The 20240-nt window shown below is 37.9% G+C and overlaps 1 protein-coding gene across 8 annotated transcripts in view; it reads right to left on the bottom strand.

Annotated features, from left to right (window-relative positions):
- CPEB3 (cytoplasmic polyadenylation element binding protein 3) overlaps positions 1-20240 on the bottom strand; it is a 73666-nt gene that overhangs the window by 20299 nt on the left and 33127 nt on the right. For 5 of the 8 annotated variants that reach the window (XM_088169146.1, XM_088169142.1, XM_088169144.1 and 2 more), the window contains exons 5-7: positions 12669-12692; positions 7916-8083; positions 6017-6106 (exon numbers count right to left, since the gene is read on the bottom strand). In XM_088169146.1, the coding sequence (XP_088025272.1) occupies positions 6017-6106; positions 7916-8083; positions 12669-12692 (282 nt within the window). The remainder of the gene's footprint in view (positions 1-6016; positions 6107-7915; positions 8084-12668; positions 12693-20240) is intronic. The other 3 variants (XM_088169143.1, XM_088169147.1, XM_014875329.2) reach the window with 1 other exon arrangement.

Genomic DNA, 20240 nt, shown 5'->3' with positions numbered 1-20240 from the left:
CTAGGACAAATATTTAACTTCTTCCATTTGACAAAAGTGGTCTGGCTACCTCTACAGATAAACATGGAAAGCTTTTTATGTACTTAGATATGTTCAAATTATTGAAAAAGGGTCAAATGCTTGCTAAAAATAGTGTTTTCTTTTACAGAAACCTAGCAATTCTGAAAGAAAGTAGGATCTGTTGAAAGCAATATGAAAGCTGGGAGAGAATAATCCTGCAATGCTACTTCAGAATCAGATTTGTTCTGCCGAGGCTTGGATGGCTCAAAAATACTTTTGTATTTTGCCTCACCAGATTCTTGTTTTCCCCCAGAAAAATAAGTTTCAAATGACATGGTTTTAGAGACAGAAATTACCTTACATGAAGCAAGCTCCTTGAATACTTTTAGATACCTGGCACAACAGTTTTAAAGACAGACATTTAAAAATCATCATTATCAGTACACCACCTCAAACACTTAGGACAAGACACTAAACAGTGTTAAGAGCTTAAAAAGGGGAGGCTCGAACAAAAGTCACCAAAAACCTCAAAGAAAATTCTCTGCAAAACCAAGCTAAAGTCACACTGCCACAGAACAGCACATTAGTATGCACTGCATTTTGCCACCACACATTTTGTGACTTGCACTGATTTGGGATTATGCTGCCCTGCTGTGGGAAGACACAGGGACTACAAATTACAGACATGGCCTCAGATGTCAGAGGCTGAACAACTGACACTGCACATGTGTGTTGGAACATACATAAACAACATCTAAAAACGTCCCAGAATCACCCTTTGCCATGCAATGTAATTCTGGATAGGGAATATCAGTTTCCAGTCTAACAAATATGATGATGATCTCTGACTTCAGTTTTTTAAATACAAAAATTGGCTCAGCATTTCATGCTGGACTGTGGTGGTATCATGTTTGATCAGTTAAGCCAAAGCAGGCAGTTTTCTAGAATAGACTGCTGTACTTAGGCAAACCAGATACCTTCTTGTGAATATAACTAATGAAATTGGAATTATGACTCCATACTTTCTCCTTGCAACTGTTCACTCTTGTTCCTCTGGCAGAAACTACAACTGCCACTGCAGTGGCAATGGAATTAACCATGGAAATGGTCTTGATCCATGAAATCAAGATCAGTCAAAAGACTACAACAGTGTTCCCATCTAAACAGTACTTTGGAGAGAATCAGAGAGGCTCACACTGTCTGTCCCACCAGTTGTTTTTAAATTAAAGCATGACAATAATTTCATGTTAATTTGTGCAACTTCACTTACACTGTTTTGTTTTTCATGAGATCTCCCTCATCCTACTGTCCCATATGGAACAGTAGGGACAAATGTGCTTTATTTTATCAGATAACAGGATAATGAACTGAAGAACAGGGAAAACACAAAAGGATCAGGCTACTGCACAACACATCTAAATCAACTGTAGAGCCAAAGCATTCCTACCATTCCAAACCCATCCTATCTTCAAGCTCTGCCATGCTTCATTTTCTAACTCTTATTCTCATCTCTAGACAAACATCAATGTTTCTAAATGGAAAAAAAAGGGTGAAAATTTTTGCCTAATTTTTGGCATTTTAAAACACATGGTGCAGTTCTTACTAGAAAAATCGAAGTTATCAAAAGGAAAAACCACTAAAGAGGTTTTTAAAAGTTGCTTTAAAGCTAGCAATCTGTTGAAGAAAAAACAACTGAAAAAATGTTTTTGAAACAGTTGGCACCATCTGTTTAATTAAAGAAAAGGAAAGAAAAAAATTACTGTAGTTAGCATAAGCATTGCTTAACTCAGCACACCAGCAAATAAGTGAAAACCCCATCAATTTCTATTTAAATAAAACATGAATTAACTGGATTTTGCCAGAGATAAATAGACTGCGACATGGTAATATGCAACTACTTTAGACAGTATCCTTTAATACATATTTCTTTATTTCTCAGTGTCTCATAGGTACTCAAAAGATACTTAACCACAAACCACATTTAATTCCCAAACTCTGGGGTGAAAGCCAAGTAAACACATTATGAACTGGGCATCTGCTTACCCAAGACCAACACATGGCATTTATAATTTTGCCAGTTCAGTTAGTAGCATATCCAAACAGATGCCAAAGGATCTGTAATCCAAAGACTTCTCAGGCAAGGGGAAGGAATTAGCCTTATTCAGAGGTAAAGCATTAAAAACCACCTCATGCATGACACAAACATGAAAACATTGTGCTAAGCTTTACAATGCACAGGAGGAGTAAAAAGAAATGTTAAGGCAACAATGCAGATGCTCAGAACTAGAAATTGGAGCCTCTTGCACACATTGTCAGCTGTTGGCAGTTTCTCTTGCCCAAGTGCACAATATTCACTTTCAGTGACAAGAACGTCCCTGTTCTCTCGGCAACCTAAATATGGAACTCACTGGCAAGCAATGGCAGGTAAGGTGTGCTTGATCTACAGAATGATTCTGGGTTTGCTGTTACAATGTCCAAAATTCAAATGCTGACAAAGCCAGACTGCTTTCACAAACATGTGATCAGTGTATTCTGTGATGCCAGGCAAGTTTCAGCAAGGGTAACAAGCCCCTAGAATATCTGGGAAACAGGAAAACCTGGATAATACAGCTAGCAATGATGTGCTTGAGGAATATGTTGCAGATACCTCTGTGTTGCTGTGCCAACCCCCAAGATCCAAAATGTCACTGCTGACCCCACACTGGGATAAGCCTGCTGTTACTCACCATGTTGGAGATCCCAGCTCAGCATCATTTCACACACAAACATTTATGTCCATCAGGCCCATCACTAAATCTGAGGTGATGTGTCTAAGCAGACCTGTGGTGACTCCATACTGCTCAGGATGCCAAATCCAGGAAAACCAACTTTGTTCAAGCTCAGTGCTGCAGGAATATTTCTGGACTCCAGCTGGTCCCAGTGATAGCTTACATGCCACTGCAGCTAAGCTCATCAACCTCACCAACTAATAAATTAGCTAATAAGGCTTGCTGGAACTGACTGCACATCCATGGCCTGACTCGCTCACTAAACTAACCAGAAAAAGCCCTCAGGAGGGCTGCTGGGTGCTAGTGGAGGTCACTAGACTGTAAGCAACATTTTAATCTTTCATGCTTGATCAGATTAGCCATGGCTAATGGTTTCTGCAGCCTTCTCTTCCTAGCCCTAATATCAACAGAGTGCTCCTAATACAGGGCAACTACAGGGAATTCATGTGTTGCACCAGCATAGCAAACATTCCAAAATTCAATAAGTTATACCAACAAGCAGATACTGGAAATCTGTATTGATTCACTCAGGACTGCAGGGGATGTTGCATCACCTGGATGTAACTGAAGACAGAAAACCATGATGTGAAGCAGCTCCTGCATAAAACTTCACTGACTGTGCTGACCCATGGCATCACCTACTCGTGTTGTCTGCCCCAAACCTCTCAGTGAACACTCATCAAAGCAAACAGACAAAAGCCCTGAACCTTGCTGAAAGACCAGACACTGCCCCATGGTCTGACCCTGCAGTAATGGAAAAGGCCATCCATCAAAAGGACACTGAAGTCCTTCTGGAGGTGATGACATATGTTCAGAAAGAGCAGGGCTCAATTTTACTGCCTCTGGGGCACACTCAAGGAGGTGGGAGAAGCCTTGAAGGTCAGGCTTTATCCATGTCTGAATAGCCTCTGCATCATCCCCATTTCATTCCAACAATTCATTTTTCTTGTTTTCTTTCAAGATTGCTAGCATACAAATCCCAGCTCATTCTCTCCTCTATAATTTCATTTGTCCTTTGTTTTTCTGGACATGTTTTCCATTTGAAAGAGTCATATTCAAAATGTCAGAGAATTTACAGACTAGCAATGCAACATGGAAGACAAGACATCTAGAAAAATGGAGAAAATATTTGAATTCATGAGTATTTGACAACTGAATAAGTCTCACTGAATTTTGCACCAAGCATAATTTCAAATATCTCTTTTTGTGGTTTTTAAGGAAATGTCCAGCAGATTTAAATAAAGAAGTAAAATAAACAAACAAACCAAAACCAAAGCCCACCAACTTAAATTTTAGGTCTAAAATTTCTAATCAAAACCAGCATTGGAGAAATTTCATTGTGGTGCTTCTGAAAATTATTCTGTAATAACTTTGAAAAGTAAGTACTCTTTATTAAAAAAAACCAAAAAAACCCAAAAAACAAAAAACCAGAAAGTTGTGAAAAAATTAGAAGACGTTCAAACTTTACCCTTTGTCTCCTGGAAATAATATTCTGTCTTCGGTGTAGGTGCTGTCTGTACAGGATCACAGTCAATCAAGTACATTCGACCTAAGGAGCTCACCATGACTGTAAGTGAATGTCAGACATGGATGTCTGATGCTGCAGCCCTGACTGATAACTAAGAAGTCAGATATAAATAAATCTGGAACAGTTGGGATTGACTGTTGTTTAGCACTTTCAGACAGACGTTCAGGGCAACTGGCAGGGGCTTTGAAAGCTGTTTCCTATATTAGAATCATGACAAAAATAGAAGTGAGGCTGCATTCCCTTGTCTTCTGCTAAAATAGATCTTACTCAAAAACATTTTACAAGTTTGTCAAGGCATAACTAGCCCACAGTCAGATACAGAACAAAACCAAAACTGGATGCCCCACGTTAATTCAACAAATAGTTTCTTATTGAATTAATAAGACAAAAAATATAAAAAGGGAAAACAAGTAGAGAATACTAGGAGATAATAAGGGCATAATAAGGATAATGGCTTTTCTACTCTTTTAAAAAAAAACTTTTAGGCGAAGGTACAATTAGAATTCACTAGCCAGAAAGACCCCAGAGATCTTTTAAAATAACATAAAAAGGGAAAAGCATATATTTTACCAACTGTCCTTAATATTGCAGGGGGGTTGAGGTTTGGGGTGGTTTTTTGTTGTTTTTGGGGCTTTTCGATTTGTTTTTAAATTCAAGAACAGATGTTGCATAACTGCTGACAGCAAGGCTGAGTGGTGAGAATGGAACAGGAAAGAGGAAGCATGTACGGTTTCTCTTCTGATTTTAAGTGTCCCAAATACTGCTCACGGGTCAAGTATTTGTCACAGTGTTATCTCACCTCCAGCAATTAAGCTTCCAAATAAATTAAGTTGGCTTTTGTGTGTTTTTATAGTCAAAATATATCTATCAAAATATTGCAGGATTAGCTAGTTCACTGACTGAACAGCCCGTTGTTCTGCCAAAATAATCAGTGGCCTTAATGAGCAATTAAGAGTTTCCAGGGTCAACGAGAAATTAAAATCTTTGCATATAGACCAGAAATTTTGTGTACAACTTCCTGCTACTGTTTCAGATCACGAGTGAGCTCGGGAACTACATGCAAGAGGCACACGTGGGAGAGAGGAGAATGTTTTGTACAAAATCAGAGAGACCTGGGCACAGTAAGGGCGGTTTGATTTAGCCAAGTAACCCTCCCCAACAGATTTCCATAAACTGTTCTTTCTCACCCCAAACAGGTCTGCCTGACGTTGTGCTGACTGATAAGAGGTTGCCCCACCTGCACACACTCTGGCCCACGCCCTGTGCCCGGGCAGCCCTGGCATGGAGCTCGTGCCTCCAAGCAGGATCACAGCTCCTGGGTCACAGCACCTGCTGGAGCTGCTTCCTGCAAAACACTGGGCACCCAACCCAGTGACCCAATCCAGGTGACTCCCAGCTCTTACTCCCATGCGTTTTGCAATGTGCAAACCACAACAGAATCAACTAGGACATTTTTGCAACTTGCATCCACCTACTGCTGGTACAAATTAAGTCATAATTCAAGGTTTCAAGGCGTGCTGAAGAAATACACACAGAGGAGCACATTTCAATAACCAAATTGTGAACTTTTTTTCAATCGTGACAATGGCTGAAAATATCTTTGATGAAAGATAGAAAATTCACCATAAAGAGTCAAAACTTTGCTTTGTAGTGGATTGCCACATGGCAGATGTAATTTCCTTTTACCAGAACAGCCTTAAGTGTATTCTAAACAAATTACCTTTAGGTGGAAAATATGACTTGCTTTCAGCTTTGTGAGGCCAATCCACCACAAGAGGTCCAAACCTACGAAAGCTGGCGGTGATCTCATCTAGAAAAAAAAAAAAAAAATGAGGCACCTTAGAGAGAATATAAAAACTGACAACGGCAGTGTTAAAAAATCTTCTTAAAAAAAAAACCAAACCAACAAAACAACAGTGAAAACTGCAAAAGTGTCCATAGAGGATGCCTAAATATTCTTTCATCTCTGTGCTTTATATGGCTGCTTAAAAAAGTGATTTTACATTCCACTAGTGGAAATCTGCAGCAGGATTAAATGCAAACATGATCTATCAGAAGTGAATATGCTTCAGCTGCGGTCTATTTCTAATTATAGCCACAAAGCAGGGTCAGAGGCAGCCACATGGGACTGACGGAGGAGCTCCATGTCAGCACGGCTGCTCCTTGCAGCCTGCCCTAGAAAGAGGCTGCAGCAGGTCACGCCACTGTGGGCATTTCACCTTCCTCAGGCCCCTCGGGAAATCTGCCTTGAATTACCGAGCTTTTTCTTCACATTTTAAGCATCAATTTGGAACCACCATGTAACATATATCACGAGCTATCCTATAGGACAGTTTTGTTTTACATATAATTCCTTCAGAAAAAAGTATTTAAATTTGGTTTTGAAAAAAATCTTATTTTCTCAATACATTTTCACGTGTACTTTAAAGAAAAATTAGTTTAAAATTGTGTCTAATGTGATGTTAGGTAGATCAGAGTAACAAGCCATCAGGAGAACAGGCAGTGAGGTTTTCCAGTTTCTGGACTGCTGACACAGAGATGTGTCCACTTTCTCCGATCCCATGAATTGCATGCCAGATTTTTCTGGAGACAGAACACACATGTTGTACACCTGAAGAGCTGAAGGAGAAAGGGTTACTGAAGGAGACCTCTCAGGAAGGAGAGTGACAGCTGCAGGTCACCATGTTACTTCCTCACAGGACAGACTGGGCATGTATTTTGATTCTGAATGACCCAGCAATGCTCACATCAGTTGTCCCTGCTGGGCTGCTGCTTCTTACAGCTGCAAATCCAGATTACCCACCAGACCCTGTACAGCCCTGCAATTCTTGGTGTGACATGGGAACTGCATTTGAGATATTTGGCAACTCATACTATTTCTTCATTAACACTGTACATGGTTTAGGCTTCAGATTAGTAGATTAGAGATCTCCCTCTTTTCATTATAAGGCATCCTCAAATTCCCTGTGTATTCCCAGTGAAGCTAGACAGTGGTGGATTCCTATAGCTATATTCCAGCTATGAAAAACACAAAAAATTAGCAAAAACTTTCATGATTTTAGTTTGAGAGTAAGGGTTTGTGGAGGCACACACAAGTAGAGCAGATAATGATTGAGCAAAACTCTGACCATCCTCGCTAAGCAGGTTATTACTTTGTAACCATGTCATTACCCTGTATTTATCATCTGAACCCTGCATACATGCTGGGTATAAGAGCTGTTTATTTAAAGCCCATGGTATTTTGGTAAGGACTGCATTAAGAAAGTCCTTAAAGTCAACCACATCCAAGAATAGGGAAAGACTATAGAGGAGAGACAGTACCCACTAAGTTCCCTTTTTCAGCTTTCCCACTTGACAGTCGTGGGAAGACATGCAGATCAGAAGACCTGCTATGCAGTCACTTCTGCCTCCATCTCTTCTGATCTGCAGTTCACAAGAACACCAAGTAAATTCTCGGGTGTTGCAGGGGGTAGAGTGTGTTTGTTCTAAATAACACCACAAGCACTATAAGAGACACACCTGGGAAAATCCATCTGCTTCCATGAAAATCTGACCTTTTTAATAGAAATTATCTGAAAGCCAATTCCCACATTTCAGCAATGCAAGTGATTCACTGTACCTTCATCAATGTCAGGAGGAAGACCTCCAACAAACACCTTTCTAGAATAGCGTTCCACTCTTTCCCCGTTTTGACAGCGCGTCGGAGAGCTGAGACCCGAGGACAATGACTGATCACCATGGCTGTCATCTAGGAAGCCATCTTCAAAAGGGAAGAGTGAAGACCGACCTGGAATAGATTTTGTAGGACCTATAGTTAACACTATTTCCTGGAGAATGAAATACCTTAGTAAAAAGCCTTTTCCTTTGACTGTTTTACTTGAACAGAACTTGCATTAAAAGCCTCAGTTAGGTGGTCCAGTTGTCCAATTCATGTTCATTTGTATTGTTTCTATTTTTCCAAGAGTGTATTGCCTTACAAGATAAGAAACCTAATTTAGCTCTAAAACAAACCCTTGCAAATGGATGGAAATGAAAAACAAGTTATCTGATGAGATTATGTGCCATAGCTATAGAAATAACCTTTGCAAGATCCTCATTTCAAACCAATTCTTAGAGATTTACACCTTCCAAAACAGATCCTGAAGGGATGATCTCAGGATCCCTCAAGCCACTGCACTGCAGAGCAGGACAGTCCTTTGAGGGCTGTACAACAAGAGCTGACAACAAGGGCTGCAGCACTTCCACCTCCACAGAACACAGGCCCGTGCTGAGTAGGGGGGCAAACAGCAAAATAAACACAGAAAAGCTCTGGATTGTGGATATTAAACACAAAGTGAAGAAACTCATTGAACAAGAAAAAAAATCTTGTTAAATAAACGACATAGAACTTGCACTTGAAGGAAAACATTGTTAGCTAGAACAGCCTGTCAGCCTGTTTGCTACTCAGAGTTAAAGCATCCTTTCAGTAATGAATGAGTAAAATCAACACAAATGGCTGCCACTCAGTTTGTTAATGAAAAGTAAAGAATTTTTGTAACCATCTGATGCAATTAACTTGTTGCTTTTACTAACAAAGTATACACACATTAACTTAAGAACAGATTTATTAACAAGAAAGATAAAATATTCAAAGACTGCACATAAGCAACACTTGCCAGCTTTGGAATTTAACAATTCGCTATACCTGAGTTGAAAAATACATCCTGCAATGCAGAGAGCTGTATAAATAGGAGCCACACTTCAAATCTGAAAAGGCTATTTGTCCCCTCATACCATGGAGGATTGCTCCCAGGGATGGAATTATAATTAATTGATACAAACAGTTTATAGGGGGGCTGATTACAAATATATTTACACTTTTCTAAGTGCACATAATTAAATTCAAAGGTAATGGATCACATGAAATTGACTTAGCAAGACCTAAGGATTAATACCTTCCTGGTATTAACAGCACAGGGAAGTAAGGGAAATAAAAATAGAGGCAAGGAGAAAAATCAAGACAGAGGGACAGCAGTCAGAAAACCATATACACTGAAAATATCAGTAATTGTCAATTGTCTCCAGTAGCAAAGAACAGATTACAAAAAAGAAGCAGCAATCCTGTGTATGGAAGATGAGCTAATGAAGTCAGGAAAGATGTTCTCACTGACACACTCCACCAGCCTGATTTTTTTTTTTATAAACATCAGGCACCAGAAAAGTGTTGATTAAAAAGAATATATTGAATGTTAAACACTGACAGAGATCAGACACAAAGATCCACTGAAGCAAAAATCCTACCATGCATTTATACATCAACATAAAAAACAGGGTAAATGCCACAATCAGAGAAGGATGTAGAAATGCTACCTTTCGAAGTAGAAATTTGTTGTCCGAAATGATGGATTTAGAACATAAAACAGACTTTTGATGAATATTCCATTAATGGACAAAGAGGCCATGCACATGTATAAACACATGCATTTCAACATAAAAGATAACATTTGGATGAGAGAAAAAATAATTAAGAATACTATAACTGTGTAAAAATATCAAATCTTTGAAAAACAGGAAATCTGAAAAAATCTCAGAGACTGACATTACTGAAGAGATAAATTATCTTTTAATTCCTGCCCATCAACCTACCTTCTTGTGAAAAAGTAACCCAACAACAAACATGAGCCATTAGTGGAAGATGACATATCAAATTAATAACAAAGTGTTCAACTAAAATACAGATCTGCAGAGGAGACTGAGTTCTGAAGGAAACAATAAAAAAAAATTCACAGCAACTTAGAAAGCAAGCTATCACCTCTAAGCACCATGCCAGATGCTTGGCAGTCTACAAGCACCACACTCACCTTAAATAAATGCAAATGATGCTCTATAAGTCTATAGCTAAGTAAAGTATAGAGCTAAAGGTGAGAAGAATACAATTAAAATAATGGAAAGCATACAGACAAGGGAATAGGAATGACTGTTCAGTCTTCTCTAGTAAGGGAAAAATAAACTGAACACAATCAGTACATGCCAAGGCTGAAAGCAAGGCAAACTTTGGAACCCTGGCTACAGACTTTTTGAGATGTTGAAATATTTATGTAGGCTTAGAAACGGGAATGAGTAAGAACAGGAGAAAAATGCAATCCAAAGCAATAAATATTAAAACATCACCTCAAGAGACCCCCTGGGGCAAATTTCTGAGAGAACATTAAGGGAAAGCATCACTAAATGCATTTTTTTTTGTAACATACTCCTGCACCTCTCTCTGGGCATCTCTGAGTTGTCAGTGTAGCAAAATAGTTTGGGCTGATTTCCCACAGCAGTGCTTACATCTGTACCTGAAAAACTGGTTGTAAAAGTTAAAAAACAAGGTACCAAGAACATGACTCAACAGCTCTAAACATGATATCTACAAAGAAATGCTCATCTCTTTTCTCAAAGGAAACAGAGAATCGAGTAGAGAACTGAGAGTTTATGGTAAGCCTCAAGAAATGTCTGACAAAACCTCTTCTCACTGAAGATGTTTAGTCACAGTGACAGAATCAAACACTAATTAAAATATCCAAGTATAACCAACATAAAATGAGTCCTTGCACAGACTTTCCTGTGGTTACTCTGCATATTATCCCAATGCAAATGGGAAAAGCAATAATAGAGAGGGATGGATATATGAGAATATTTCATAACCAATGCATTTTTTTTTTAACAGACTGTTGTAGAATTTCACACTTAAAGCTTAAAACCAACATTATAAAGGTAATGATAAAGCATGAACATCACAGACTTTAATATGAATGAGGCAAGTAAAAATCCCTAACATTAATGACAAGACACACACAAATCTACTTGTTAGTATGGAAAAGTCTGCATTTCACACAGGACACAAGAATCTTGTGGAATGAAACATGCTTCTTGGTAGTGAGAAAAAAAAATCTGAAAAGCCAGCACATTCAAACTTGTTTGCCCTGTTTTGACTTCACTTAAATTCGTATAAAACAGCCTAAATTACATTCATCACAATTACTTCTGCTTTATTGTATTTTGCTTCTACAAGTAAACAAGAGTTGCAAGTAATTTATAGTATCCTACTGATTCCTACCTCATTTCCTACGTTGGTGCCATTTGATCAATCTGGAAACACCTGTCACAATCTTAAAATAAAATTAAACTCTTTACATGCACAGAGAGTACACCTTACTGTATACTCCACATACTTCCCAATTTGTTTCAGTACCATGGAAGCACTGAAAAAGTATTAGAATGCTTTCAACATCTGTTAACAGTAGCCTGATCTCTGCAGGTAGGGAAAATAGGAAGGTAAGTTTGTGAGGAAAATGTGAATCTTTTGTTTCAGATTTAGCTATCAAATAAACACTAAAAGGAGTCAGCTTGGAACAAAATCAGAGCAAATTCTTTATTACAAACTGTGTTAGTATGGCCTGTACAGCCCATCACCTCAATCCACACAAATTACACACCCTTAGACACTACTGGTCTGTGTGATGGATACATCTGCCTCTAAGGTTCTTCTCAACTGTGATACCAATTCTACATTAGGAAAAGGAGGCAATGTCACCTGCAGAACTGGCAGAGAACTTCACAGAAAGGAAGATAAAATTAAGTTTAATGCTAAAGTACCCTGTGCAGATGGCACTGCCTAAACGTTAAAGCTGCTGTTTTCACTGATATTTTCTCAATAGTCTGTGTAGGCTACAGCACAGGACATAAATGTGAGCTGCATTAGTGGCTTGCTCAATACAGCTATTGTCTTTGTTCATTCATCTCTCAGAATAAACTCATATGCAACACTGTATATTTATAAAATATTTTCAGTTTGCTTTTAAGGGTTCTCTGTGATGAAGTACTGTTAAAATGTGCTCAAATACTGTATCTTTTCAAAATGATCATGAATATTTGCTGTTGAGGACAGTTACTAGTATTGGTATTCACATGTTCTATCTGAGGCAATTTAATGTAATGAAGCAAAAGCTATTTCATGTAAGAAAAAAAGTAAATTTCAAATGTTCAATGCAGCAGTTAAACATTGCACTTCTACAAAACAAGCACACACCAAACATAAACCCAAACCTGATCTTTTTTTGGAACACTATGCATTTCAAGTCACAAATACATGTCATGAGAGTCTTTACATTCAGTCATCCTCCAGTTCTCTAGGAATAGCAACACACCTGAAGTTATCACCTCAGGATCATCATTGCTTTAAGATGCTGTTAAAAGGGAGCTGTTTTGCAAAGGAAGAACATGATTGATTTATATGAAGCAACTGATCAACTAAATAATGTTAAAATTGGTAGCATCATCTTATCACAAGAAAACTAAATATTTATTTCTCCCACTATTCAGCAAACAAAACATTTAGTAAATACTTTTACCTCTTCTCCGCCCATAGCTCCTGGCTGCATGTAAACACAGAAGAAAATTGTCGGTACAGCTGTCATTAAATTTAGCTCCAAAAGCAATGAAAATGTAGCTTCTACCTCTTCTCTTTTTTCCCCTCCCACCATAAAGAAGGAAAAAACATTTAAAAGTGCAAGATGAAATTCAAACAATCCAAGACAAGAAAAAAAAGTTGAAGATGATACAGCCAGGGAAGAAAAAAAGAAAAAAAAAAGAACATACCTGCTGTGCAAGTTTTCTACATAGCAAAGGGCAAAGGTATTAGAAAAATCAGGCATATAGGACAGTATTATAAAATCATAATTTAGGATTATGGTTTTAAGGGGCAATAAACATCATCAACAGTAATCCTAATTAAAAGAACTAATTTTGCGTTTTATTAAATAGTTGTGGAGAACATATTTTCCAATTATGATTCAATTTAAATAATTAACCATATGCAAATACTAAAATCCTACTAAAACAATATGAAATCAACAGCCAGTACATTTAGATGACTAAAACTAGATTGACAAAATGACTTCATTACTACCAGAATTAACAGAGCATTTCAATGAGACATGCATCAATGGCAAATCCACAATGTTGGACAACTTTAGAACCATATTTTGTGATGTAGTGGCAAATGCAAAACCCAGCATTTTTGATCTGAAGTTTTAGAAAAACAGAGCATAATCCGAAAACGTGTCTTCTACACAGGATCTCTGATTTATCACAAAAGCCATCTGTCCTTCCATGGAGGGTTTTTCAACAGAGCTGAGCTTATGTAAGAGGTAACAGAGCTTTGTTTTGTTTCCTTCTCTCCTCATTGTAACACTATCAGTGTTCCTGCTCCTTCCCAACCCCATCCCTTATTTCCAAAACTAACACGGTGCTTTTCCAGTCCTGCCCTACACACCCAGGTGTCCCACCAGACCCCTCAGCATTCCCAGGCCACTTTTCTTTTGACCAAGAGGCCCCGGGGCTACCCAGAGCAAGGCTCGCCCTCCTGCAGCACAGGCAGCTCTCTTCCACCCAAGCACTTCTTCCTCAAGCCCTGAAGAAACACTATACCCCTACATCTTTTTTCTGCCACTGTCAGAGAGGTCACAAAAAGGCAAGTACATGAGTATGTCATTGGGGGGATTAAAATTTTTCAAGGGTTATGATGAACTGCTCTGCAATTGAGGTTGAACATGAAGACAGCAGGAGCTGTTTGTGTGAACAGCTACTCAGCCACAGTGAGGGGGTTGGCAAGCCCTGAGAGATATTCTGCTGCCTGCAATAGTGAGAATTAACACTGGAGATGGCTTTGAAGCAAGAATAAAATTAGTCCTCCTGCTTTCTAGTTATTGCCCTATTTTATTAGTGATTATGGTGGCAAAGAATCACTGACAGATCTCTTGTAACAAGTTGTTGTCTTGATGAATGCCCATATTCCCAAAAAAGCATGTTTCAAGGTATAGTTATGGACACATTCTAAGAGCAATTTATCTGAAAGAGGTTTCTCAGAATGTCACCAATCTAAAAATTAAATAAAGAAGCATTATGTCAGTATATGAAAGATACTCTGGTGTTTTTTCTGAAGAAAACAAAGCTTTATATGCTTAATATGAAGTTTTAGGCTCTGATCAAGATCAGTACATGATGGCAGAAATCTGCCAAAGGCTTCTGTAAATTTTAGAATATCCTATTGCTACTCATGTATTTTAACACAAGCAATACTACACTGCAGAATAATACTTTTATCCTATACTTGCATTCACACAAAATCTTTATGTCCATAAAAGTTACTGAAACTCACTGAAGGTATATTTGCCTGTAAATTCCAGGGGCAAAATACTACAATTCACTTAAACAGGAAGACAGGCAAGTCAGTTTTTGCTGATCTAAAAACATTGCATCAGATCTAAATACTCAAAGAAGGTGAAGTTCCACTATTGTTGTTTATATTTTGTATGCATATACACACAACATTTGAAAATTCTCAGTTTTGACTAGTATTTATATTAAAATGCTACTTTTTTCCAAGAAGCCGAGTTATTCAGCATGATGACTTCAGAACATCAATGCACACTTTATGTTGCTTTCTCAGGATGTGAAGTTTGAATGTGTCATTTGAAACAAGTTAATTTAAAAATACCCATCTTGCTCACAAGTTAAAATTCACAGCACAATAGATTAAATAGCAGGAATAGTTCATCAGGTAAATTTCACAGTGCCTCTAGTTTGAATAAATACTTTAGAAAGTAAACAGTTTAGAAATTTTTCTTGAATGAAGACATTTGTGAGAAAAGAAGAAGATTGCCACACTATTACAAACAATGAAATTACCAGAGCTATATATATGAAGTTACTTTCTCTCTTCAGCAATTCCAAGAGAAGACAAAAAGCAACCGGGAGCTTCTTAAACTGTACCCCCACCAATGCATCTGCTCCTCATGTGCTGGTTTTGGTGCCACATATAAATGTCCTTTTGCACAGAAAACCATCTCCTGCAATGTTTCTAGGTTCTGTACAAATGATTCCTTCCTCGGTACCTCCTAGATCACTGCAATGTTACAGCAAACCCAGGTGCTTTCAGAGGGGATGAGCACATTTTCCCATGTAAAAGGTGCACTGATGGATTGTGCAGCTCGCAGCAGGATCATCCCTGCCTTGGTGTTTGTCCATCCTTAGCAATGTTCTGTAACTGTCAGGTACAAAGTTACATAACTGCTGTGTCCCAAATTGCATGGCCTCAAATGCAAAGGAACAACAGATTCCTTTTCACCTGCTGATAACTCTCCTGAAATTATTAACTCACCTCGTCCCAGAAGCCAAGTGTATTTTTATAAACATGAAATTCTATCATGAAGGACAGAACTTTTAAGTTTTGAACAAACCATCGGAACAAACTCCCCAAACCTCAAATCTTGCAATGCAATCAAGGAAACTCAGTGTTAATGCTCTGGAATTCCCCAAAGCCTGCAGCTAAGATTGCCCATTGTTGAAATAAATCAAAACTCACTCAAATGAACTGCTCAGATTTTAACTGCCTCTCAAGGCTACATGAAACTGATGAAAAATAACTTTTCTGGAATTTTTGGACTATTTTATTGTAATATGGGACTGAAACTGCACCTTGTATTTGTATCAAATAATTATCAGTCCTGGGAAACAATAAATTTATGAACCCATAAAACATTAACTCAAAAGGACTAGATTTATATGCTCTCCATGTCATAACTTGAAATGAATTTCATAATGTAATTTCAAATTTAGATATAGGCAACAATATTTATTTGTATTATCACATTTTATGGAAGACTTAATAGAAAGTATTTTGAGACTTTTAAGAACATTGTTTCCTCACTTCTGGTATTTATCTTGTTCACACAATTATGTGGCCACAACATCAAAGGTGCACACTTCAAGGAAATCTTAAAGACATATCTTAAATCAATATAGAATAGCATTAGCTCTATGAAAAAATGAGATCAACATTTCCAGACTAGAAATTTCGGAGCTATACTGGCTAAAGGAAAGTTTATTTGACAAGACTGGGAACCTCCTTGATTTATAAGGTACCAGAATCTTATTTCTAGCTTGGAACACTCATTTGTATTCTTGAAGCAGTCAGCAGTTCAGAACAATACTTGCTTTAGGACATTATGAGTTATGCAATGATTTTCTAAGATCAGAAAGGAAAATATGTCAAGCTTTTGCTTTTGAACAGAGGGTCTCTGAAGTTCTTAGGGATCTGGAAGTTTACAAGTAAATTAAAATACCAGAGAAAATGCATTCATGAGCTGAGGGAAGGTGATAGAATCAAGTAGAATTATGCAATGTGTTTTTCCACAAGGGAGGGATCATCCAGAAGAATTGCAAAGATGGACACTCATCTGCAAGTGGTTCAAAAGGTGGTTCTCTACTTCCACTGATGGATGGGCTGGATGTGCAGATGGGCACTACAATAATTTGGTGATATGAACCTCACCAGTCCCTATTGTTTGGTTTTTTCCCCCAATATTAACAATGCAAGTGTTGCAGCAATCTCCCTGCTAACATATGCTCACATACATATACAACTGAATCCCATCACTAGAAAAGCACCATCTACATGTAAGCTGCATGCAGCTGAGTCCCACACACTGGGCCTCAAACACATGAACTGCACTCAATACCCAAAACCAGCTTAGATGTTCTTTCCTGAGGCATACCAGCAGCCAAGCAACGTGCAAAGAGGGAAGGTTCATCTATTTTCATATTTTCATTTTAGTTTAAAAAAACTGTTTAACAATAAAACTCACATTTTTAACAGCCAGGCTGCTTCATCTCTCCTAGCACCATATATAATGCTCTTGGAGTAGCCAGGCAAATCTTAACATTCAGAGGAAACAGATGGCACTAACCCACAATAGAGAGGATCACAAAGATGAAAAGAAAGCACATTGGTGAGGTTGTGAGGCAGGAAAAGCGGTGGAGGAAACAAACAAATAAACAAGAAGGCATTAAAGAGCTACCAAGTTGGATTAAGAGGAAGACGATTTAAGAAATCTTCCTCTGCTAGAAAAAGCCTTTAGCAGCCACTGATAAGAGATCCTGCCTTCAGTAACAGCCAGATGGGTCTCTGGAAGTAGAGATGCCAATATAAAAAACTGGGAGAAAGGGAGAAAGAAGAAAATGCATGTACTTACTTACTGCTCCCCTGCTTCCCCCTTCACCCTTTAAAAAATTTAAATAGGTATAGAAGGGACTTGGAGATACCAGCAAGCCCACCTCACAGCCTCCAAGGCAGCATCAACACCAAGTGCTTGTACAGCTGGTTCTGAAAAACCTGACAAGGTGACGTGCACACTCTGGGACTCCTCTGAACCCCGCTGCCTTTGCTATCTCACACTTCAAAGCTGTCACTTTTCCCCTCCAGTTATATTAACCCAGATCTCTTCACAACTAAATCAGGTCTAGTTTTGCAAACCTTGTAAGTTCTCTCAGAGTTTTTTATTCCTTTCTGTTATTCTTTATATGCTGTTAAGATGGTGACACATCAGTAACCCAACATGGCAACTGCACTGAAGAGCTCAGCAAATTCCTATAGGCAAGAACTAAACTATCAGATGAGATTGATGCCTCTCAGAATTTAGTCACACATTTACCCAGAATATTATCACTACAAAAAGAAAGCTTTTATTAGCTATTCAACTGCCAACCCAAGATCTTGCAAGACAAAAGTAATTCAACAAGCTTTCTATTTGGAGCAGTTTATTTCAAGATAGAACAGTAGCATTAGCAAAACTTTTAAATATAAAATGCTACTTCAGCAACTTCTCTATCTAAACACTATATGTGTTTGAAAACAACACATCAGGAAGAGTGAAGTACAATAGCTCTTAAGGAGAAAGGCAATTTTACAAACAACAGAAACATGAAAATAAAACTGAAATAGTTTTGTTGTCATGACATTTCCTGTCATGGCATGACAACTTCCCCACATAAATGGGATTAATAAAACAAAACCAAAATCTCAACATACACATCTTAAAATCCCTTCCTTAATGTCTTTTTCAAATTATTTTACTCTGAATAAATAGAACTAAATTACACTAATGAAAAGACAGTCATATGGAGAGCAAATAGTACCAGACCTCACAGATGACACATTTTTGTATGAGACAAGAATGAACAGTGGAAGCAGATGGAACATTTGTAGCCCAACAGGACTGAAAAGTCACTGTACAGAGGAGCTTTACGAAAAACAAAATTCCAGCATTTCACAAAGGGGTTTCTCATTTCTTTATTTAACTACCTTTAGACTACATTTATTTTAAAGAAGACTGTTTGGGATCCCAGCACAACACTTCAGTGCTCCCTTATTGAAATCACACACCCTCATTTATTCCCATCTCCATTTTCCACGGGCCTTTCTCTCCCCCTGATGTTATCGTGGCTTTCTGGAGCTCTCAGCAAGCCCTAAAGACAGCTCACCTCCTACCATGTAGGTAACCATGCATTCATGTTGATCACTCAGTCCTAATTACTCAGGTAATTAGACAGGAGCATATATATATTCAGGAGAAGCAATGGATGCAGAAATGTACGGCTACAAAAGGTACTGAATATTAGCAAGAGGATAGAGGACACGTTTGAGTTAAATTTATGCCACATTTCCCCTATAAATTACAGCATCAATTATTTTTATAAGGTGCTGTAGATGGAAGTTTAAAAAAATTCTTGTATTGTTCAGCTCAGTATGAATGATACGACTAAAAATTACTTTATGGCACTAATTGATTCAAAATACTATCTCAATTAGAGAAATTTCATTTAGATCTAGTACAGACAAAAGCTGCATCATTTTGCCTTCAAAAATGCTTCCAATCTAATATTTACATCTTCCTTTTGTTTAAGATGCTCTTTAGGATTATTCTCACATCTCTCTGGATATTTGAACATTGCATTCCTCAACAGAAGCCTAATTCTGAACTGAGCATTTATAATATAAACATGTTTATACACATGTGCAACTCTGTATGTACATAAGCATAATGCCACTAATGACACAAAGAGATTCATAATAATTATGCATTTCAAAGTAATATAATTTACCCCGTAAGCTTCATTATTTCAGAACTAGGTGTTTTAAGATGGTGATGGTTTAGCCTTGCTAAAATGATGAACAGAATGGTGGTGGCATGCTCCCCCTGTGCTCCCAGCTAGGCAACACCTTCCCTCAAACCAAACAATGCCCTCCAACATTGACAGACAGCAGCTCAAGACAGGCAGGCAAAGCCCCAGACTGAAAAGGCTGTAATGGGTACACAGGAATAACAGCTGAAGTACAGTTCAAAGTGCTGCCACAGAGGAGAAGGAGCTAGAGATAAACATCCTCCAGAAAACTTCCCCTCTCCCTACAGCATGTGAAGTTTTGCATTGCTGTTGGCATGAGCATATGTTGTCTTCCAGCTTCAAAAGATTGCCTACATTGTCAGTGTGAAATTGAGCTTTGAGTAATAAATCTTCAAGATTATTACTATGTCTTCACAGGAAAAGAGAAAAATTGCTTATGAAGCAATGACTTGAAATAGAATGTGAAGGTTGGATTTGCAGACTCAGCAGAGAGCGTTTGGTTTCACAGAAATTAAACATAGATATGACAAGTATTATGATTTAAAGACATTATATAAGTTCTCAAAATTATTCCAAAAAATACTGTGATAAAGTATCTTTTGGGAATTTTTATTCAACTTATTTTATTTTTTTAACCCAAATCTCTGCTATTCCATCGCAGAAAAGAGTATTTCTTCTTAAACTAATTTTCCTTGGTATATTTCCCCACAAAAGGGGACAGGTAATGAATGACATGGGAATTACCTAGTTCTAATTTTTTCAAGTTTAGCTACATACAAAAAAGGATTTCAATCATGGAAAGTAATTTTTAAGCTTGTGTACTTGAATATTTGCTTTTATTCTTAGCTCTTCAAAGATTTAAAAGCAAAATCCAACAGGTTTCACAGTACAATAAATTCTAGCTTAGGGCTCTCATTGATGGCCAAAAATGGTGTGGCCTTACCTAGAAGAGTTACAGA

Source organism: Sturnus vulgaris, chromosome 8 (genome assembly GCF_052056855.1).
Source record: "Sturnus vulgaris isolate bStuVul1 chromosome 8, bStuVul1.hap1, whole genome shotgun sequence".
NCBI lineage: Eukaryota > Metazoa > Chordata > Aves > Passeriformes > Sturnidae > Sturnus > Sturnus vulgaris.
Note: the sequence above shows the minus strand (reverse complement) of the source record. Positions and strands in the feature narration are given on the sequence as shown.